The sequence below is a fragment of the Anabas testudineus genome, chromosome 2 (genome assembly GCF_900324465.2).
Source record: "Anabas testudineus chromosome 2, fAnaTes1.2, whole genome shotgun sequence".
Classification (NCBI taxonomy): Eukaryota; Metazoa; Chordata; class Actinopteri; order Anabantiformes; family Anabantidae; genus Anabas; species Anabas testudineus.
The window spans coordinates 17238791-17261911 of NC_046611.1; the positions used below are offsets into that span (position 1 = coordinate 17238791).

The window sequence follows — 23121 nt, forward strand, 5'->3', positions numbered from 1 at the left end:
AAAATCACTGTTTTTAAGCTTCGGGTAGCGACGCAGTCTTTATATTGCAGTACACAGCTATGAAAAATTCAGCTTTACAGATCCAGACAATGGAAAAACAAGGATATTTATGTGCTAGACATAAAAGTAACCAAGTACCTTGTAGTTCTCAACAAATAAATTAACTATGCAGTAATCTCTGTTTTAGACCAGAAAAAAAGTCGAAATTAGTATAGTATAATATTCACACTCTGTCCCGCTACAGTGCCCCAGGTTGAGCTGCAGAAAAATGCCAGGAATAAGAGTTATCATAGGGTGTGGCGAAAAACATGCCCTTCACTCCAACACTGAAACCAATCAGAGTTCATGTGAGATCTTAACCTAAACCAGCTATGGAGAGACAGAAAAGCACCATATGCATATGACATTTATGGAGTCTTCAGCTGGGACATGTCAAATCCAAAGTTTTTAGCTTCCCAAAGAGTATCAGGAAACCTTTAGACAAAAAACTGAACTCACTTTATTTAATAAAATACAGATATATCACTCACAACCTCAGTGTGGCCCTCTGCTGGTGTTCACTCCATCCTCATCAAGTAAAAAAACTCCTCATTATATGTCAAACAACAACGTATGCCAGTTGTTTTGATTAAGTATTCATTTATTAAATAATTTCAAGCAGGATACCATAAAAATGTGACGATTAAAGACACCAGTCTCTACCCTGATAGTGACTTTTTTAATCCACAGACATGTTTTTGTCCAGAATATAGTGATATAAAACATTAAACTTTCATTAATCACTTACAAAGTCTACGTATTATTATTATGTTTTCTTTTACACACACCGGTTATGTTAGCTACTGGATAGATTTGTCATTGACGTCACATTCTAAAAAAACTAAATAGACAAATTTTATATATTAAATGTTCAAAATCCTTCATGAAATAGCTTCAAATTTACACTCTCCAGCGTCTTGTAAAATATACACAAAGTTACAAAAAAATCCCCCCCGGTCTCCTGCTACAGTCAGAGGACCAAAAACAGACGACGTTTCTTCCAGACTCTGGTGTCTTCATGCATCTGCACATCACCTCTGTTCCCGTCTACTAAGGCCACACCTTGATTTATAATCTCGTTAATTACCGTGAATCTCTTTTTGTGACTTTGTTCTGTCATCCTTGGTGTCTGCTTCTGTTTTCAAACTCTCTCGGCTGTCTTCAGATTGTTCGATTTCTGTTTCACCTCCTCTTTATTGTCTGTTTTCCTTCAGCTCCTATCTCGATTTTTCTTGGTCTTTCTGTTTCGTTTTTATTTTTATTTTCTCTCATTGGTTTTTCAGCGCGTTGATGTGGGCACAGATCTTGAGTGCTGGTCCCAGTTTGATGTTCATGCTTGTCATCAGGTGGTCCTCCGTTAGCAGCAGAAGAGCCTGGCCGTCGATCTCCTGCACCCGGAAAGCTTCTGCCACATCACTGCAGCCTGCAGACAACAACAACACAGCGACACGAGCACGCATTAGGTCAAAAGCATAGTTGCATTCATGAGTTTGTCTTGAGAAATTCTAACACAACAGAAATGTGACTGTGCACCTTTTTTTTATTGGCCAATCCATTATGTGTGTGTTTCTCAATATACCAGTGGTTTCTTGCGTCTGCAGCACTATCTTTCTTTTCTCAGATTCATATTAGCTGTGTCATTTAAAAACTTTGGGAAGGGACTGAACATACTGATTCACACTTTCCATTATGGGACATTTATTATAAATTAATGCCTTTTTGAAAAGACACCTAAGCTCCACAAAAATGTGTTAAAGTTGTAAATGTAACTGTGAGGCAGCAGGGTCAGTGGAGACCACAAGTGGCTCTGTTTAAACTACAAATGCCAAATCTCAATTTGTTCAATGTTCACAACAAAATCATCTTCACCTATGAAGTGAGATGGAGTTGACTTGCAGATATTTGTGATTAGCTTGGAAATATCACCCAAGTTTTACTGTGTTTTGTCTTCCTGCCACATATTTCACAGTGATCTCCCTCAGACTGACGACTGGTGGTTAGAAGTATGCACGTTACCTCACACACTGGTTGATTTCAACGTTTTGCGAAACACAAATTGGACAAGGGGGAGCCAGAGAAGCTGCGCACAAGCCCTCTGACATCTGCTTACAATTAAGATGTTTTTGTGTCTGCATAAATCAAACTGACAATTTTAACACAGACTGCCAATTCCAAAGAAGCTCATCATCCCAGGGGGAGCTCCAAATGTGTGAATTACCATTTGTGTGTGTTTGAGACTATTTCAAGTTTACCTGGCAGTGTGTGTATGAAGGCGGTTACTTCCTCCACACTCCACTGGGACGGGGCGGGCTTGAACGTGGTCGTGGGTGTAGAGGTAGTGACAGCGGGGGCCGATGCCCTCCTTGCTCTCCTAGCCGCCCGACGGTCCATCCTCACTGTCATGGCAACGGCAGGATCCTCCTCCCCTCCGTCATCGTCATCCTCCTCCCCTGCGCCCACTATATCTTCCTCCTCGGCTGCCGCTGCTTTGTCCTTTCCCTCCTTCTCGCGTCGGCCGGCGCTCCAGAGATCACGAGGCTGGAGTGAGCGATGTTGAGAAAATTAGATAACTGAACGCAGAGTTAAGGTAACAAGACAGGTGTGTCTTTCTTTTTATATGTTTTAACCTCATTTTAATAAACATAAACTTGCTCCAAGTAAAACATCTGTATATAAAATTCTAGTTAAGAGAAATATTATGAGCTGAACATACTTTACGCAGCATCATTTGATTGATGTTGAAAACTACTTCAATTTTATATACAGTTAATTTAATCATTTAGTTTTGTCCAGTGTTGCCAACCTGAAGGGACTTTAGATGAGTAATGGGAGTGGAAAGAAGAAAAAACTCATTCCTGTCACAGAGTTTTCAATATATATATTTTTTGATTTCTCTCTTTATTCCTAGCTTTTTTATGAAATCTTGGCTCGTGTGAGTTGAACAATGCATTGTGTTTTACAAGATTATCTGTCAAATAAATGTACTAGACTAAAAACTACAACTTTACCTCTGAAACAATTACCTTAAAAATAAACATTAAAGTAATGTAGCTTCTACTTAGTTACCCCAGCACAACATTTTAATTGAAACGCTGCTTTGAAAAATATTTCCACTGTTAAATTTGGTTAATTAATGATTGTTTGATTGATCGATTGATTGATTGATCAAACTAGTTCATGGTTTCTTGTTGACAAACTACAGTATAAATGATACAAATTATTTAATAATTTACATGGAAATTGTAATTATTAATATGTGTTTCATACTTTTCGGTGTTTTTATAGATTTATTGACACCTATAACAAACTTATTTAACAGTTTGGTTACATTTCACAGACAATAATGATAAAATTGTTTAATTGCAGCCTTAGTTGGCGTGAGTGTTGTAGAAAGAAACACTTAGTAGAAGTTCCAGCTGTTAGTACAGTCTGTTGAGCTTCATTCAATGTAACAGTGTACAGTGGTTAGTTCAGGGTCCCTACCAGCCGCAGTAACAGAGGTTTCCCAGGGACCGACTCAGCCCTGTTCAGAGCTGGTCGGGGCTTCTCTGACCGACTGCCTGCACTCAGAGCCCGCAGACGCTTCGTCAGACGCACGTTAAACCTGACAGAGTCGCAGAGAGAGACAGACAGAAGGAGAGACAGCAAAAAATGTGGTATTATTTCCTCGTTCTGTTGCCTTGATTCACACTCATATCTGCATTTAACACCTGTCTGTCTCCAAACCACATCCTGCCACCACTGCTGCTGCTGCGAAAGCACCAACACCCATAAACACACAACACACCGCTTCTTTGAGAAACACTGTCTTAAAGTCATAGGATACAATTCTTCTTCTTCTGCTTTTAAGATAGTGAAATCAGGTCTCACCCGCGTGCACAGGAAGTGGAGCAGAAACGCTTGGACCGCATGAAGTTGTGCGCGTGGCCTCTTTTCCCACAGAACTGACAGTGCAGCACTGTTCGGTCCCTGTGGCCCGACCCTGTGTGTGTGAGAGACAAACTGTGTTTTATCTGGATTAATGTCAGAAAATAGGGATTAAGGCCAAATTGCTTGTTTTGTTTAGTCAAACAGTTCCAAACCAACTAGAATACCATCTTCTATGCCACCTAAGCCAAAGCAGCATTTTTAAAGCTAATAAAATATTAGTTTTTTACTTAAAAAATGAAATGATTAATTGAAGTGGAAGCTGTTTAATTCCCTGTTGACTGGCTAATTGATTCATTAACTAATTGCTTCAGCCCCACAGATTTTAAAAAGTGGAGTTTGAAACCACAACGTGTAGTCTTTTACACACTGTTATCTACAATAGATTATTGCAAGAAAATGTACATTATTAATGGCCTTTTGCCATATTTAAGGTTATCATCCTTAAGGGTTAGGGTTTCCAAGTTTTCAGGCAGCTGTTGATTTCACTGGCCTTGTTATGTTGTTGTTTTAAATAAGTGACACTGGGCTCAGATGACATTTATTACATAACAAATGATTATTTAATCAAGAGTCAAATATAAATTAATGTTGTTATTATTACTGTATTTTGTTGACTTGTATATTTATTTATATCTTTATTTATCATAATTTATAGTTTTACAGAACTTAATTTAAGCATTCATCAGCACCAAGGACTTATAATTTTAGACAGTCTGAAATTTTAGTAATCAGGTGAAATTTAGTGTTCAGTTAGATACAGATGACCCAAATAGTGTTGACTCTAAAACTGCAATAAATATGTATGGTTATTATTTTTATATATTTGTTTTGATTTCATTTTGTTTCTTCATTAATTCTGTTGTACTTCTATTCTATAACTTTCTAATTTAAAGTAATCTGCTTTATTTTCTTGTGATTTAAAAGTTATTCATTTTTAGCTTCTAATCTCTCTTGAGCAAGTTTTTGTTACTTTGAATTTAGAATAATAAATACATTTCTTACTTTGTATAATTTAGAAAATAATTGTTGTTATTTTTTTAAAATGTCATTTTGTGTGTAAGATTGACCCAATCTATATTTACTGTAATAATTAGGCTACCATACAATTAAATAAATTGTTTCATAGTGATCTGTGGGACATTGCTGCATATCACAGTTTTGAATTAGCTAAAAAAGTAACATTTTTAATGTTGAGTGTCTTTGAATGCAACACAAAGGAAGGATTTTAAAAATAGTGGATCTGACTGATCAGATAATATGACAGAGGTCTCAAGCATTCAAAAGTAAGTTTATCAGAAATAATTCTTCTGAAATAATGGGTTATAACAATCTATCAATCTTGGTGTGCAAGTTCAGAAGTTCACGAGGCTCTTACTGGTCCCGGGGTCGTCCGTGTCTCCTCCTTCTTCTTCGTCTGACTCTGTTGAGTACTCCGTTTGTTTTACTGTGTCCATCACAGGCAACGCTGCGCTCCCATTGGTCCCATTCACTTCCTGTGGTTTGGCCACCTGCTCTGGAACCAGCAGGGATGAGCGGTTCACCTGTGCAACCAAAAGGTATTTTAATCCCAGAATCCAACAACAATCTGTGGCTGTGAGAGCGTTGTGACCATCTTTAAATCTGTATGAGGGCTGCATCATAAAGGTTGAATCTTTTTCTCTTTGAAAAGCTGTGAATTCATATTCAGTCCTACATTTCTATACTTTTCTCTTACTCTGCTTTATTCATGTTTATTTTTAGTAGCTGTGAAGAGCTGACACTGCGACGTATTCAGAAGAGTGAGATGTTAAAGAAACCACACAAATTCTAATCTGACTGTTCTGTCAGTGGTCGTAGAGCCAGAGCTCAGATATGAATCAGATCTAGGACCACATGTGAAAGTGGCCCCAGATCTGATATGAATACATTTAATTTGGTTGGTTCGTGCTTTGGTTAAAAAAATAAACATATGAGATCAGATGGAGTAACTCAGAGGGCAAAAAATTTGATTAGGGTGACTTGTACATGTGATGTAACTGTAGCTTTAAGATCACTAAAATATTAAGGTCTGGAAGCCAAAATACTGAGCTACAGCAGCTCTTTAAAAAAAGTGTAAAACAAAAAACTACTGACCCATGACGGACTATTAGAAAAATGACTTTATGTTACTGAGGTTAGATTTTCTGTATGTTGCTTTAAACTCTTCATATAAACTGCAGCTGTTTTTTTTTTCACACCTAATGTTTGTGTTCGCTGCACATGAAGTCAGAGCTGCTGTTGCTCACTTGTGATGGCCTGAGTAAAATAAAATAACCATATTATGTTTAATTCTGGGGCTCCACTATTACAAGATGATATGATTTTCAGGCTAAAATTGTACACTGCCTGTACTACAATGCCTCTTTATGCAACAGAAGGCTTGTTTGAGCTCCTGTGTTTTTAAGGCCCACTTTTCCCCCTCACTCTGTTCTGATTGGCCACTTTATGTAAGTCTTCCTGTGGGCCAAACTAAGCCCACTTAGAACAGCACTGTCCTTCAACTTACTGGTGCAGGTTGGGAAAACAGTTGTCCATGAACAGATAAAAACCTCACTCACAGTCTGCTGCTGCCCTGCAACTGTATCTATTGTTGTTTTATGGTTTTGTCTTTGGGAACAACAAAAACATTTAACTGTCCTCCAAGTTAATTGGAGAGACTGAAACCTGGGCGTTTCATTATGAGCCAGCAGGCAAATATATGTTTATCTCAAGCATTGAGCCTCTGACTATGTGTAACATGGAGAACTCAGACTACATATATACACAGAAGTATATATGTAACATCAGAACACAAAAAGCATAACATAGGATCACTTTTAGCTTTTATTAGCTTTTCACTTCTATTTCTAGTTGCCATGTAAAACAAATGTTGTGTGTGTGTGTGTGTGTGTGTGTGTGTGTGTGTGTGTGTGTGTGTTCGTACAGGAAACGGTTGGAGCCCCTCCTGAATGACAAATCCTTCCACCAGGTGAGTCAAAACCTGTCGCCCCTCAGGCCACACCTTCGGCTCCCAAGGGCTGCTCAGCGATTGGTTGAAGCTCTCTGACTCGTCTTCTGATTGGCCGAGGGGCTCTGTCTCTGTATCAGCCTGTTGCTCCGACTCGCCGACCGGCTTGTCGACTTTCTCCGTCTCATGCTGTGACAGGCTGAGGTCAGTCGGGCGGGCGATCTCAGAAGAGAGGAGGGGAGGAGGGTTTTCTACCGAGGGGCTGATGAACGGCGAGGAGGGGGGAGACTGAGAAGAGAGGCTGGACACCGCTGGAAGGAGCAGAGGCAGTGAACAGAATTAGTTCAAACGCTGTGTCAATCAAAGAGTCGTCCACTCTGCCAAAATGATTTAATCTAAGCCAAAATTCAAATGAAATGATATTAAATGAATTAAATAAGGAGTGAAAAGAAATTTCATCCCAATAAATGTTGTTTGTTCTAACAGTAGAGGAGTGAGCTTCATGCCACTAAAATCTTAATATACACCACTCAGTCACAACACAGTGTTGATGTTGCGGTGGACAGTGACCAGCATCAGCACCCTGATCAGTCTGCAGCCACACAGCATCAAATGCGGCAACCTGTGGTGGATTTTTCTTTTTCCTGTGCTAACCCTGTCACTAACACCAGGTGGTAATGTTGTGGCTAATCAGTGCATCAGCTCAACCAAATAAAACACTTTAAACAACATGGCCGTTGGCTTTGAAAAGGTGTAGCGGGGATTAATCAGCTTGACCAGTACTGGGACAAAACCAGCAACAAAACCAGTGAGACTGAGTCTGCGTGCTGAATTTGTAGAGTTTGATTTGGGTGTTTACAGGACAAAAAAACTAAACCTTGGAGTTGTTTTACAAAGAAAATGCAACGTTCTTTTGTTTTGTGCTGTCAGACAATTGATGCATCTCAAAAAAAAAAAAAAAAAAAATGAAGGTACACAATCTGAACTGTAGAGAAGTGAATCTTTCTGAATCAACCACAGCAATAATAAAGTTATCAGAATTAAAAAATGCATCTCAGCAGAATCCAGCAGGTATTAAATCTATGGCTGCCTTTGAGTCAATGTACTTAGTTTCCACGACTGTACAAGTTGACGGTACCTGACTGGTTGTCAGACTGGGTTGACATGTTCTCACAGAAGTCCTCCTGGCTCACAGGCTGGGGGTCCCGATGAGACTCTGGTAGCCTCTGACTCTGGACCTCTGCGACTGGAGCTGGTACTGGGACCGAGGCAGGGGTGGGGGCTGTAACTGGGGAAGAAACGAGGTCCAGGACAGGCTTTGGTTCTGTGTCAGAGTCTTTTACAGTATCAGGCGTTGGGACAGGATCAGTGGTCTGACACAGACTCTCAGACTGATCCATGGCGATCTCGCTTCCTTCTTCCTCCATCACCTTCTTCCCCTTGTCTTCCTCTGTCTTCTCTCTGTCGCTCTGTCCCTCCTCCGTCACTTCCATCTGTTCTTCCTCTCTGCCTGTTTCCACCTGTTTATCACAACTGATTTCCTGTTCAGCCGTCTGGCTCTCCTCCTTCACCTTCTCTCTTTGGTCGTCTTTCTCCACCCTCAGGTCTTTACCAACACTCCCCTCGTCTCTGATTCCTTGTCTCACCCCTCGTCCTCTTTCTCTCTGTTCCTCGCTCTCTTTCACCTCTCCTTTCGGAACCAGAGGTGTTTGAGGTCCAGCTTGACTCGGAGGGGAGGCTGGACTCAGGAGAGATGGAGGGGAGGGCAGGGGGGGGCTTGTTTTTGGCAAAGAAGGGTTTAGTGGAATAGGAAGCACCTCATCGCTGCTCAAAGTTCTTTTTGATTGGCTGGAAGGTTCAGGCGACTCAACGACCGGAGGTGGCGACTGCCCTGCGACGTGAGCGTACGTGCCAGGTTGAGGCTGGCGACTCGAAGAGAGAGCGATGATTTGAAGCTGCCTCGCTGCAGAAGGCGAGTGCTCGAAGTGAGAAGCAGCAGACTTGGGGTTGGTCGCAGACAACGAGCCATGCTGGGATTGGCTCTTCAACCCAGCCAGCGGCCTGCTGATGGGGGACGCCTGGCTGGAGGGAGCAGCAGCGATCGGTTGGAGGGTCGAGGCTTGCCTCGGTGATGTCGTTTTGTGACTGTTTGGAGAATGAAGCCTCGGTCTCAGAGGGACGGCCCGCACTGAAGAGTAGAGAGCTGTGGGGGGAGAAGGAAAAACTGCTTTAAAGTGAAGAAGAAACGTGGAAGAGAGACTTTTATGTCTCAGCATTGACTGGTAGGTGTGTGAGGGAATAAAGTTAGCACTAAAAAATACAAAGTGCATACTACTGCTACGCTGACAAAGGTTTGAAGGTTTGTCCTTATCTGCACTGTGCAGGGAATCTGAATGGACACTAGACTCACGTTTGTTTTTGATTGTGGTGATTTTGTATAAATGCTTCTTGCTGCATGTTAAAGCCTCTCGATTGTGTGTCACAGTGCATCGCGCTGTTGTTTCATCTTCTACAAAAAGCTGTGATGGTCCTTCAACTACATCACTACCCTAACTCTCTAGTCTGATTTATGGTCCTTCAACTACACACAGCATTAGGTCACACAGTGTTTTAACATCAGCTCTACCACAAACTGAGCTTCAAGAACTGATTTTAGGTTCTACCACAAGTGGAAAGAGCTGCAGAAAACTTTGATTTAAGCTGATGCTTTTAAAAGACTGTATTTAAAAATGTGTAATTCCATGTGTAAATGTAAAATCTTCACATTTAAACTAAGTATGTATGTTGAGTCTTATAAACTGGTCTCTTTTGAAAAAGACATGATGATCTCAATGACACTTTTACCCCTGAGAGCTAAATCAGATTTTCCCCATATATAGCAACTTAATAGATGCCCAAACTACATAATCATAAATATAAAATGGCATTTTTATAATAATTTTTAGTTTGACAAAAACATTTTTCAGAATCCTGAATCCTGTAGTTTTTAAAGGAAACAGGTTGTACGTGCACTTTGTTTTTGTTTTTTCAGCCTCTGATGCAGCATAAAATATTTACTCTGTGTAGATCCTGACTAAATGAGGGTACTTTTAATAATTAATCTCATGACAAATCTCTCTAATAAAGATGTTTACAGTCTATAAAAGTAGGATTTGTACAGTTTCCCAGCGTATACTGTGATGTCTTTAATTTCATATTCAAATATTGACATCAGTGAATCTGAAACAATGAAACAAGAATAGGTTTTGTTGAAAAAAGATAAAAAATAGCCAATAATGAATAAATCTGTCGAGCAGATCATCAGTTATTTGTTTCAGCTCCAGATTAAATTAGGATTAAATAGATAAAGTTCTGTTGATTTAAATAGTCCTTGTGTATTTGTAAAACTGGGTACAAACATGAGTTGGAGTGTAATGTGCACCCCCCGCACTTCCAGTGTGATCACCTCTGAGACCAGCACTAAACACCTGGGGCTTCACTGACTGATCCCTGATGAACACCTGACTCAAGGTGTGATCCGGGTTTTGTTTTTATTGGATAAAAAGACGTGAAGGAGGAAAGCGGCTTGGAGGGGGCACGGTTACATTTATAAGCGAGTTGTTGAACTCCTGAACTGTTAAATTCTGTGTTTGATTATTGTGTCTGAATTTAATGTCAGATTCTTAACAACTGACTGCAGCGAGTGTCTGATGGTACATATATTCTTATCAACTCTTTTTTGTGATTTTTCCTCATCAATTAAATTGTGGAAACGCCTTTTATTTTCCTTTTATATTAAAGTAATTCAACCCAGGTTTTGCACATCACCTCAACAGGTTGTTAAATTGTCATTTCTTTCGATATCTCCCAGCGTCTTTAGATTTATTTAGCAAACTCAAAAATAAGATACACCCTGCTAGAGGTTTAGGAATAAGTCAAAAAGGCCCTGAAATGAAAAGATTTTTTGCCCTCTTTGTTTGTTTTTTTTTGGCATCTTATAAATTTAGATTAGGATTACTTGCATGTTGCATGTTTGTGCTTGTTTCTGTGGTTCCAACACATGAATTAATGTGTTAACTGTCAAACCAATTATCACTCAACAGCTCATCACTAATACCCTGGTGAATATCTGTAATTTTTATCAGGTATTATTGCATCAGGTTACGTAAGGAGGTGCTACAGGAAAACCACATTTTGTGTAACTTTAGGAAGTATTCAGAAGGGGTTTAAACCTGGAGAAGCAGCACGCTGCTCTTTGTCTTCTGGTACTGTCACTGTTTGAATTAATCACTGAAATTTGTCTAAACCGCTTCATGAGCAGCATCAAGTTTTCTTTTCGTTGTGTTTTTATAACCTGAGGTTTGTCTCTCAGGCTACAGGTTGACCTAATCTAATGATTATTTTACTTTTTCGTGTGTGTGTGTGTGTGTGTGTGTGTGTGTGCACAGGTTTTTCAAGTTGATGTCAGATTTTCAGTTTAATAAAATACAAACCAAAATAAATAAAACCTAAAGTAAACTCAGCACAATCTTCCAGCCAGTGTTCGTTTTTCCTTCTGGGACCTACTTGGAGGGGGAACGGAGAGGTGGCGGCTGGGTGCGGCCGGGCTCTCTGCTGCCGTTGCGCTGGGCTGTGGTCGCGGCCTGAGAGGCGGGAAAATGGGGACGTGAGGGCGAGAGAGGGGAGGAGGTGCTGAGGAGGGGGGTTTAAGACGCAGGGAAGGAGGGATGGTGAGGGCCCCGGGGGGAGGAGGCCTCAGGGTGAGACTCTGGAGCTGGACAACGGAGACAGAAAGAGAAACGTTTAGTTAGACCTTGACACATCTTTCCACGTCCAGGCTTTCATTAAAGGTGTCTTCTAAACCCTTCCCACAAACAGCTTTTGTCCAATCACAGTTTGACAACTGCTGCTAGGCAACCAACCAGGTGTGTTAAAGCATTGTGCAAGGTGCTGCAGTGAAAGCGACAGAGCTTAAGGAGCCTTTTCAACAGTGATGAAAAGTAACTACTATTTAAGTACTGGAACATTTTGAAGGTACTTGTACTTTATTTGAATATTTTCTACTTCTACTCTAAAGGTGCAACTATGCACACTCGTTTCTCAACATAATGTTAAAAAGGTCAGTACGTATGATGAACATTCTCTGGCAAATTAAACGACTGTATAATGCACATGTATATTATTGATATAAAATATAATTAGCTAACAATACTGCTTTATTATGACTTAACCACATATCAGTACATAAAGTAGGTAAAAGGAATTTTTGCTTTAACAGCTGCACAATTATAGTCCAATAATGTAATATGTATTTTATTCTGAAATGAGCAATTGTGCAATAATAAGGAAAATTACGAAAGCCACTCTTACTTTTTAATAAAGTTTAAAGACTTTAGTACAGTATCTACCACTGTTATTCATTTAAACAACAAAATCACAGATGCTCACACACTACAAGTCACATGTGCTCGGCTGCTCACCTGAGCGGAGGCAGGGTTAGAGGAAGGGGGAGAGGGTGAGGAGGAGGAGGAGGAAGAAGAGGATGGGGCAGATCGCATAGCAGACGTAAGAATCAGCTGCAAGAAGAAACAAAGAGAAAGGAAACAAGGAAAGCAATAAATGTAGTAGGAAATACACAGAGGAGATCAGGGATTAAGGCGCAGTCTGATCATGAATGTTTGTGTGTGAGTGTGTTGGGTAACATCCTTCTTGTCTACCTGCTTTTTACAGGTACAGTACACAATCATCTAACAGTCAACTTATTTTCAAGCTGAACCAGAGCTGAGTATTTACACTCAAGTGGGCACGGGAGTTGGGGGGGTCCCCCAGAAAAACAAGAAGAGACACAAAACTACAGGCACACAACAAGAAGACATGAACGACCACAACTGGATTCAAAACAAGTCCGAAGAGACAAATAAAGACCACAAAGAAACACTGCAGAAAACTCCTGAATATCCTGAATGCATCCTGAAACTCCGGTCTACCTCCTGCAGCTCCTCATTTAAATACTGGTCATTTTTCTGCAGCTCCACTCACCGTGCTGCATGTTGCTGCATGCATATAAAAGTCTATGTAAATGTGTGTATGGATGTGTGGGTGTATCTGTGATTACCATCTGAGCTCTAAGCAGCACCTGGTCTTGGCCAGACCCTTTGAGACCTTTTCCAAGGAGCAGAGTCTGCTGGGACACCCTCTGCCTGACAGGGGAGGGGTTCTGATTAACTCGCATAAGACCAGGTGTGCCGACAGGATGAGCCTGAGATGCCTGGAAAAAAAAGAGGTGGGGGGGTTAAGGAAACGCTTAAAATGACATTTTCTTATTGTGTGTGTGTGTGTACAGTGGTGGAAACCATGACAGTAAATAAAGAATATTTCCTAATAATTTCTGGGGAAAACACCATTTGAAAGAGGCCCACCTTTGCTGCAAGAGCTGCATTAGCATAAACAGCAATATTCAGGATCCGTTACACTGATTAGCTGGAAGTACTCGTGATCCCACACTCACCTGTGACACACTAAGATTGCATCTAGGCAAAGCAAGTGAATTATATTTACATAGTGCATGTTATTACAAGCAGGATACGTATCTAGTCAGGTAGAACCTGTAAAAACAAAACGTTTCAGCTTTCTTAGCTTCTTCAGTGACTGGGGTAGTTTCTGGTTTCATTGTGCACAGTTCATAATTCATCATGTTGTGTGACTTATTAATCCCCAGCTCTTTGTGTGTGCCCCTCTCATCCTAAGAACGGTGCAATATAAAGAAAAAAAAATCTGTTTTTTGATAACGAAATCCCTATTGTGACTGAAAAGTGGCCCTGAAAAGTTAGTTGTTGTCTTTTTTGGAGGTAGGGCTCGAAATAAAGGTTTTACGTCCCACAACTGTCCTGAACCCAACTTTTAACTGTAACAAACATTGGTCCTTTTTTCCTAATTTTTCTTTAGAAACAGTATAATTTCTATTTTAATTTCTATGCTGTTTGGATTACTGCCTTTTCAGTTTTCCTGCGTGCGGCACAGGTCTGCCTTATTCTACTTGACATACATACATACATACTTAATCAGACATTGCAGCTGGTACCATCTCATTTTTTGACTAACTTTGTGTGGACAAGATACTGAAAAGCAGACTGAGTACAAATTCAACTTCGGACTTCATCATTTTCTATGATGAACACATTATTAAATTATTAATATTATTTATTATGACACAACTGATGCCATTAACATTACCCTTTGACCTATGACTGCCTGACCACGTTTAATATCTTGTAATTCTATTTGTACCTAATTTAACGACTTTCAGTGCACAGTTTAAACTTTCACCAAGAGATAGAGCGATACAGCATCAGTGTGGATGGTTTGTGGCATGAATGTCTCATTAACATCAAAAGAACAGTAAAGTGACTTAGTGGATTTATAGCTGCCACCTTCATCAAAAATGAACTTTTGTTAAACCGCTAACGCACTGACGACTAACTCCGACTTGAGTTGAGGATACCCCTGCACATACAGTAGTATCCGGATCCTGATTATGATTTACATTGGCGTGGATCATATTATAGCCTAATGTTTGCATGGAACATATAACATCATTACTCATATGTGAGTCTTGCATACAGCAGAAGTGTGAGCAAATGAAGAACAGGGTTGTAAAAGCAGCAGATCAACTTTCCATCTCCTCTGTGGCGTTTGTAACGGACACACTAGATGAAAGAAGAAGGTAAAATACATAGCAGTACAGGAATTATAAGATTTTTCCTCCTCCTTTTTGGTGTCCCTAGACGATCACTAAGTATGTGGCCACCTGTGCTGAAATGATAGATTTTTAGTGTAGCATTCCTTTATGAAATCACCCCTCTAGGAGTAAGTACAGATATAAAATATGCAGCAGCACCTGCACTGATGTGCAGGTGCAGCTGTGTATCTGTACTTGATGTGTGTGTGTCCTGTACAGTATATGTGGCTGGGGCTGGCTAACAAACAAAGTCTGATACATGAGATACACACATAAGGATGTGAAACGTACTCAGATGAAAGCAGACACAGAGGAAACCGTAACCCCAAACAGTCAGCCATAGTCTAACGCTGACCCAGAGAGCAGTTTAGAGAGGACGGCTGTGACACATGTTCATACATTTTGTTTAGTTTGTGTTGTCAGCTCACACCAATGTTTCATCAGATTAGAAAGTCAAAAAATCCTATTTCAATCTCATTTGTTTTTATATGTTAAAGCTTCTTGATCACTGGTAATCTGTTTGTATGTGTGTTCACAGGTTAGCAGTGAACCGGATAAAGGCTCAGATAATCTTACATTGGAGCGTAGTGGTCAGGTTTTTAATCCAAATGCTCCAAAAAGACCTGGATCCAGCGTTAGAGTGAGGACTGAGCATCACCTGAAACTTAACTTGTAATCTGAAGTTCATACAAATGTTACATCATAAATCAAATAAAATACAATCTAAAACTACTAAATCAGGAACTGTCTGATCAATAAATAAGTAAAAGATGTCCAATTAGATCAGACATTTATGGACAGGCTTTAGCATTTAACTCTTCTGGAAAAAATCCAGCACAAACTTTCTGTTTCTTCCTCTGATGGTATATAGAGAACAAAAGAGTCTGTGTTCGGTGTTCAGCTTTGTGTCATTTAGGATCTTTGTGGTTAGTTATTCTCCCTGGGACCAGCACTTTATCCCAGTTGTATGCACAGCTACTATAAATACTATTCAGCAGTTAAACCCTCGCTAAAATTAGTCTGTGGTTGGGTTTGTTTTCAGAAAATAAAAAATATGAGAATATTATAATTACCAAAAACATAGAGCCTAAAGGGACACTTATTTTTGAGGGACCTAAACACAACAATAATCTTGCACGGTAGCTTAAAGGGACTGTGTTTGTACAATGTTTGGGACCTCAGAGGAAAACCCGAGGGCAGAAAGTGCTGGATAACAGGAAGAAATCAACATTATTCTCAGCTGAAATCTTCTCTCATCTCATCCACGGCCGCAAGACAATACAAAATCAACGTGAAATATTAAAAAGGGTGCACGGACGTTGCATTTTTGTGTCTGTAAGGTGGAAGTGAGACACAGCACAAGTGTTAAATTACTGTTGTAAACCAAGCAATGCACCTTGAAACCAGTGAAAAAGAAGAGGCGATCGCAGTGTAGCAGGTGTGAATTCCTCCCACAGGTGCTGAGTCAAACTGACGTTTGGAGGAAATGTTACCTCAGAGCACAACAGCACTCAAAAAAACAAAACACAAAAAAACAACAACAACAACAACAACAACAAAAAACACTGTGACAAACAAACTGGAACCAAGTGTCCTCTGAGAGTTTTTAAACTGAAGCCATCACAACATGTTAAATAGTTTCTTACTTCATGAGGTAAAAATAATATGTAACACCACAGCATGTGGCCTCCAGCAACGTGTCCTGTGTCCTAACCAACCAGACATTTTACATATTAATGAGAAGATATATAAACCTTATGTTGGTCCATTTAATTTTAAGGTGGAGCCAGAAGCTGGTTAGCTTAGCTTAGCATAAAGGCTGAAAACAGTGGGAAACAGCAGCCTGGATATTTTAAAGAGTAGTAAAATTAGCCGTACACTGTAGATGTATGTCTTTACAGATCCACCCCAAAACTGTGGTAAAGGAAGTCACTAAAAATGTCTAGAATATAACTGCCATGTAAAACAACAATGCGTCATCTTTACACTTTGGTTTTTGTACAGATGAAACAAGTAGTGAGCTTTTTGGAGGCTGTTTGACAAATTTTGTTGACTTGGAACAGAGTCTGGCTGTTTCCCCGTTTTCCAGTCCAGTGCTAAGCGATGCTAAGTGGCTGCAGCTTCTATATCCTCCAAGACATCGGAGAGACTCTCTGCTGACCTGAACGTTTGACAGATTGTGCCTATGTGGAACACTTAGGATGTAATATTTGTTAATTCACAAACTGTGAGTTAAATGTTGTGTAAGTGGATCATATGAAGATCAGTGTGCATGTGCATCCGTTACCTGTCTGCCAGGTGGACTGGCTGGTGTGTGAAAGGGCGTTATTGGTGTGGGGGTTGGCGTGGATACAGGTCTTGTATTCCCATTGGTCAGGCTGGTGGAGGTCTTGGTGGACATGGTGGACATGTTGCTGTGCGTTACAGGAGAAGAAGAGGAGGAGGGGAGGGGGGAGGCAGTGCTGACTGCAGCAGGAGTGGAAGAAGAGGAAGGCGGCGATGGAGGGACAAGAGAGGAGGAGGTGGAGGTTTGTGTGGTAGATGTTTTGCCTGCCGGAGAGGGAAGGATGGGGCGAGAGTACGTACGGAGGGGAGGGGTTGTGGTGGAAGTGAGCTTGGGTGGAGCAGGGATGAAGATGTGTGGAGACGGAGCAGAGCCTGCTGCCGACTTTGGGGCATGAGTGGCAGAGACAGATGGAGCAGGGGTGAGAGGAGGAGGAGGGGAGGAGGTGGTGGGAGTTAGCGCCGGGGCAGGGGAGTCCAGGAGCATGGGGTTGAGGGTGAGTCTTGGAGGGGTGGGAGTTGTAGGAGTGGAGGAGTCAGGTGTGGTGGAGGTCGGAGGGCTGGTTCCATTGGTGGCCTCTCTGTGGTCTGATTGGTTCTGTCGGACCAGCTCCCCGTCCATCGTTCAGCACTGTATCACACTTAGAGACAGAGAGACACTTAATTACGGACTCATTAACTTACTCACTTTCTGACTTTCTGACTAACTCAGTCACTGGTTTACTCACTGACTCACTGGTTTGATTTGCTTGTTGACTTACCTACTGATCAACATACTCACTGGATGACCTCCTCACTTGTGACATCACAAATTGATTTAGTATGATTTTATTGAAACAACACAATCCTCTGGTGAATAAGTCAGCAATGCTTGATTTTGCAGGTTTGTTATTTGTTTAGTTTCACGGAAACTAACACGCCGAGTTTATTGAAAAAAGTCAGGAAGTCTCACCTTTACTTCACTTTTCAGAGTAGGCTAAATGTTAACTTCTTACTTAACAAATGCAACTTTAGTTATCATATTGAAATCTTCTAAGCAGAATTACATTGCTATTTAATTTTCCTCTCTATAAACCTTGTCGTCTTTGATTCAAAATCAGCATAGTTTCTCAGTCAGATCTTCATTCAACATTAAGTGTATGTTTCTTTATCAAAATCAGTACAAACACAACATCTGAATCTCTTTTCACTAACTTTGTTAAAGTATCTGTGGGATAAATACTGAATTGACCACTAGTCCTTATCACGATTAGCATTCGTATTAATCTAATGAAAAGAAACTATTTAACTTGAACTAATAAAAATTTCCAGCAAATAATACGTGTTAGGATTTCTGCTGGTTTTATTTCTGCAAAACACTTAACTGAACTTGACTGAATCAGCCAATCAGAAGCTGGCAGAGTGCTGCAGGGGTTGAGGCCCCGAGTTAAAACTTCATATATTTAAGTTGCTTCAACTCAAAGATGTTATTGAACACAATGATTTCACATTACATGACTATATACTAAAATTTGTTAAATAATTAAATAATAGTCAATATTTTAAGTAATATTTACAAAAACTGGATAAGTAGAAGCACATTCTGGGCAAACAGTGAACTAAAAAAGAGAGGTAAAGGTATGAAAATAGTTATTTTAGTCAGAGTTTAGATGGTTAAGTTGACTGTTTAAGCAATCATAGTACTTTTTGCTCCGTTTTAATAGAACTTAAATAAAATAAGATATGAGCCAACCATGATAAAGCAAAATAAATTCACGTGACTGCAGTATTTCTAAATCCCTGGCTGACATTGTAGTAGTAAGTAGTTTTCTCTCAGTCATGAGGAGAGGGTTAGGAAAGAAATGACAAAGAAATGGATCCTCAGATGTAACTGAAACAAATATGATGTTTGACTACACTGAACTCAAGTCCACACCCAGAACATAAAACCAATATTAGTTTTCATATGTGCATTTTTCAGACAGTGATGGATTAGACATGGTAAACAATCCCTCCAGTCTGATAATGTGACAACTGCATCAAAGCTTTCACTGACGCTGTAGAGTAAAATCTTGAGACCACATGTTTGACTGTGCTGTAGCTTCAGTGGCTGTTTAGAAAACACTCGGCAGACCGACTGACACATGACACCGTTACTATCAATTTCAGCCGTGTGTTTTGGATTAGAGCCATGGCAGCGGTTAATCTGACCGCCACTGCAGGGAAACTGAAAATTCATCCTACAAGGAGAAGGAGTGCGACTATGGCCTCTAGTACTGATATGATAATGTCACTACAGTCATGGAAGTTATAGTTTGATTATTTGGCCAAATACTCTTTTCTTCTAGCAGCACTGCAACTTACTAACAAGCACAAATTGTACATTAGTTAATCTTTGGACCATTAAGAACCAACGCTCATCTATACAATTTGCCATCCTCTCAAATAAGACCAAGACCAATTACTTCATTGTCTTCCCCACTTCATAAAAACAGCTTGGTTGAACAGAGTGTGAACAACTGACAACTTTCATCATTTTGGCTCTGTACAACACCGCAACTGAACGCAACTGAAGCCAAACAATCAAGATGTTCCTAAATTAGAGACTGTCAGCTTTATTTAAGAGTTTGGTCGAGAGTATTGTATGACATGTGCAGGAATTGCAACCATTTTCATTCTCAGACCCTTTAATGGGGCTTTATCCATTCGTTCTAAGTTGCTACATCCAGTGCATCAAGTACTAATTCCACCACTACTTCAACAGACCAACATTTTCACCTGTAAGAAGAAAGAAACTCAATGTACTTTCACAACAGTTATTGGAGTTTAAAGCTCATAACTGCATCGAGATCATTAAAAATGAACTGGATCACCAGGACCAGCTTTCTCCCATTCATGTCACATATAATAATAATAATATAATAAAAGTGTAGTGAGGAAATAATTTAATCCAGTGACTGTTTAAAGCAATGTGGATAAACACATTTTATTCTGATTCTTCAAAATATTTATGTTTTTAGGCTGTACTTTGACAGTTAGCAACAGAACATGTTCAGAGCAGCCAAAATACTCAGATCAGAAAAATCCAGATGACACATCTGAATTTCTAATTACATAAATGAAAGAAAACCAGCACAAAATGTAGTCCCAGCGTTTAAACAACATAAAATACATATTTATAGTGATGCTGTGCACAGTATCAGTTGGTAAATATTCACTGATTATACAGAACTAAAACTAGCAGTGCAACATGAAGCATTTAAGGATGCAAATAAACCATCATTTTCATATTTCAAAGGCTCTATCTGACTAGTTTCACAGTTAACTGACGGGTTTGGTCTATAAGGTCACTGCCAATGTTTATATAGGCCCATAGTGACATATCTGACTGTTTGTGAAGAGTCAAGCTGCCACTGAAAAACTAGAAAATCTTCATATTTAAGAAGTTGGAGCCAGTGGATTTTAACCACTTTTGCTCAAAAGATTAATTAATGATTAATCAAGTATCAGTATTGTTGCAGCTGTAAAAACTATGTGGGCCTATCAGGATTTTGTACAACAGTTCTGGAGCCCAGGAGTCCCACTGTGGACCCAGGTGGCCCCTGGAAAATGAGGACTATCCCAACGTCACTGCCGTGTAACGCGCTCGAAGTTCACTGCAAACATGAGGAAATCGGTGCAAATCTTGGGGGAAAATCTTATCAAAAGGCAGTTTCTGGTTTAAATGGACACTCAATCTGCTGCCTGAACTCAACCTAATTAACGCAACATCCCCACGCAAGCAGGTGCCACTCCGCCACACAGCGGACAGATGCTGACATCTGGCCCGCAGCCTGTTAACATAACGTGTCTGCCTCACGGCATTATCGCACACGATGGCGATGATACTAATGAGTCACAGTGCACGCCGATGACAGCTAGGCCAGAGATCATGCATGTGACTATAAAAAAAAAAGATGGAGACAGGCCTTCACAGTGCAGAAGTCTCACGATAATAACATTTTGGGGAATTGTCATGTCCACGTTATGCGTAAAGCGCTCTGGTCACCTACCTCCTGTAATCGGCGTCGTCGTGCAGGCTATTCCCGGTGTCGTCCATCCGAAAGTGAGCGCATGTTTATAAAGTCTGTTGCTGTGTTATCAGATGAGCGGGTCTGGGCTTTTTTAGCAGGGTCGACAGGCTGAAATGGGCGTGTATGAAGCCTCACTTCCTCGTCTGACAGCGCAGGGGCTGCTGTGAAGTGCGCGTCACCCCCCCTCCCCCCAGACAATAATTTCACCAGCCTCACCTATGGTTATCTGTCGTTAGCCCTGCAGACAGGCACAAACACAAAGTTGCAACTTGCAAGGCGAGACGGGCCCGTTTATGATGTGTACTAGCATGTGTGTCGCACTTTGTTTAGGCTTTCACCGCAGCCCGGGCTTTTCCCACGGAGCGCTCCGCGAATCCATCATTCAGAGGCTGTACGTCGGCCGCCGTCCTCCGCTGCACCCCCACCTTCACACCTGCCGGGTCTGTGGTGGGAATCTGCCCGGCTCGGGGCCACTGTGTAACGGCTGCGAGGGGCCTGGTTAGTCCGCTGGTGGAGAAATGCAATGGAAGGTGGTTTTTACAAGAGGACGGAGGCGAGACAGCACCACTCAGAGCTCAGGAGGACTGAGAAGACGCGGATATTTACAGCCAGGCTGCTCCATGCACGCTGCGCAATGCACGGTGTTATTACTAATGTTAAACACACAGCATTACTGTTTTACTGTGCAGGGGTGGAAGACAGATCCTCAAATGAACACGGTGAAACAACAACATGACAATAGTTTGTCAAAGTGAAATGGCTGCTTTCGACTTTCTGCATCAGGAGCTAGAATTGAAATGAAAAGTAGGTTAGTCCGTGTGCAGAATGTGAGTTTAACAGATTATAGTGAAAACATATAGTTAAAGATAAATTTCAGCTGAGCAGCAGCTGCTGATTATATTTACTGGTTTAATATTATTACACCAGAGTAATAGATATGAAAAGTAACCTGCTATCAAATAAATATAGTGGATTGTAGAGAACAAGAGTTCCATCTCAAATGCACTACAATACTGCTTAAGTGCAGTAAGTAAATGTACTTTTTAAACCATTTCTACGTATACAATCTATAATATGTAGTACTGAGCCTAAGATCATGTGGAGAGTTGAAATGGAAAAAGAATTAAATTGTGTAAATAGCATTGACAAAAGCATTAAACACTGAGCAGCATTTACTTTCTGGTGGAGCTGGTTTTAAACACTTTGTACAGATTTATCTATAAAGACAGAATCTTCACAGGCTATAAGAAAACATTTTATTTTATAAACGAACCATGACTGCTCATCTTAATCTTCAAATTAATGCTTCAGGTCAAAGATGTTGTGGATTCGAAATTACACATCCTCTGAAATGTGGTTTCTTATAAGCAGGCTTAACTATTGTTAAGTAACAATTACTCAATTGTTTAACCAAACAATGTATGTTTTAAGATATTTTCAGAACTACTAGAGTCTAGGTTCCCTGTTTTCTATGTTTACATTTAGTATTAATAAATAATTATAAATAACAAATACAAATATTGTATTTCTTTTTCCATCTTTCACGCACTTGTGGAGAAGATTAAGTTCATTTTTGTACATTTTCACTACTAAAATAAAAATGCGTTCATGTGACTTGGGTAGAGTTGCGTGTCAGTAATCGGATGAGTGTCTGTCATTGAACAGGCTGCAGACTGGACCTCGGACACCTACTGACAACAAATACTTTGCTGCGTCATTAACTTTAATCTGCAGCTGCACCAAAATAAACCCAGGAACACTGGACTAGAGCGGAAACAGCGGGGTGGGCCTTCAAAATAAAATACGAGACACAACAGCTTGACTTCAGATAAAATGAACACTTCCTCAATTTCATGTTTTGTGCAAACGTTTAAAGCACCTCAGCACCATTAATTATACTGATCGCCTTGCTCGAAAATGTATAGAATGATTTCAAGAGACTGTAATGCAGCCTTAGATTCAGCAAAATCCCGTTTGGAAAAACAGTCTATGAAAAAGAAAGTTTTATTTTTTTTAAAAAAAAGCTTTTTTATTCTGCGGTAACTTACAACACTACTCATTACTATCAAGTCTGTAATAGTAGTATTTTTATTTCAGGCGACGGGACCGAGGTATTTTTTTTCTTTCAGGTTATT

The 23121-nt window shown here is 40.3% G+C and overlaps 1 protein-coding gene across 2 annotated transcripts; it reads right to left on the reverse strand.

Annotated features, from left to right (window-relative positions):
* Positions 1–702: 702 nt before the first annotated feature.
* si:ch211-230g15.5 (polyhomeotic-like protein 3) lies at positions 703–21779 on the reverse strand. Of its 2 annotated transcripts, XM_026362863.1 has the most exons (12): positions 21308–21779; positions 20966–21224; positions 16939–17575; positions 13029–13181; positions 11480–11687; positions 8073–9137; positions 6911–7245; positions 5345–5510; positions 3910–4021; positions 3523–3643; positions 2292–2577; positions 703–1462 (listed from the first exon to the last, which is right to left on the reverse strand). In XM_026362863.1, the coding sequence occupies exons 3-12, from the start codon at positions 17554–17556 to the stop codon at positions 1308–1310; spliced, it is 3219 nt and encodes a 1072-aa protein (XP_026218648.1). In that variant the 5' UTR covers positions 17557–17575; positions 20966–21224; positions 21308–21779; the 3' UTR covers positions 703–1307. The 2 variants fall into 2 exon arrangements, with proteins under 2 accessions (XP_026218648.1, XP_026218647.1); XM_026362862.1 differs by having other exon boundaries at positions 20966–21779.
* Between the last annotated feature and the right edge of the window lie 1342 nt (positions 21780–23121).

Bases quoted from the DNA above. Each gene is read 5' to 3' on its own strand.
- si:ch211-230g15.5 (XM_026362863.1), bottom strand. From the start codon at position 17,556: ATGGACGGGGAGCTGGTCCGACAGAACCAATCAGACCACAGAGAGGCC. The intron at 7,246-8,072 runs GTACCGTCAACT...TGCTCCTTCCAG, and splicing joins CCAGTCTGACAACCAGTCAG to CGGTGTCCAGCCTCTCTTCT. The intron at 2,578-3,522 runs GTAGGGACCCTG...CGCTCACTCCAG, and splicing joins AACCTCTGTTACTGCGGCTG to CCTCGTGATCTCTGGAGCGC.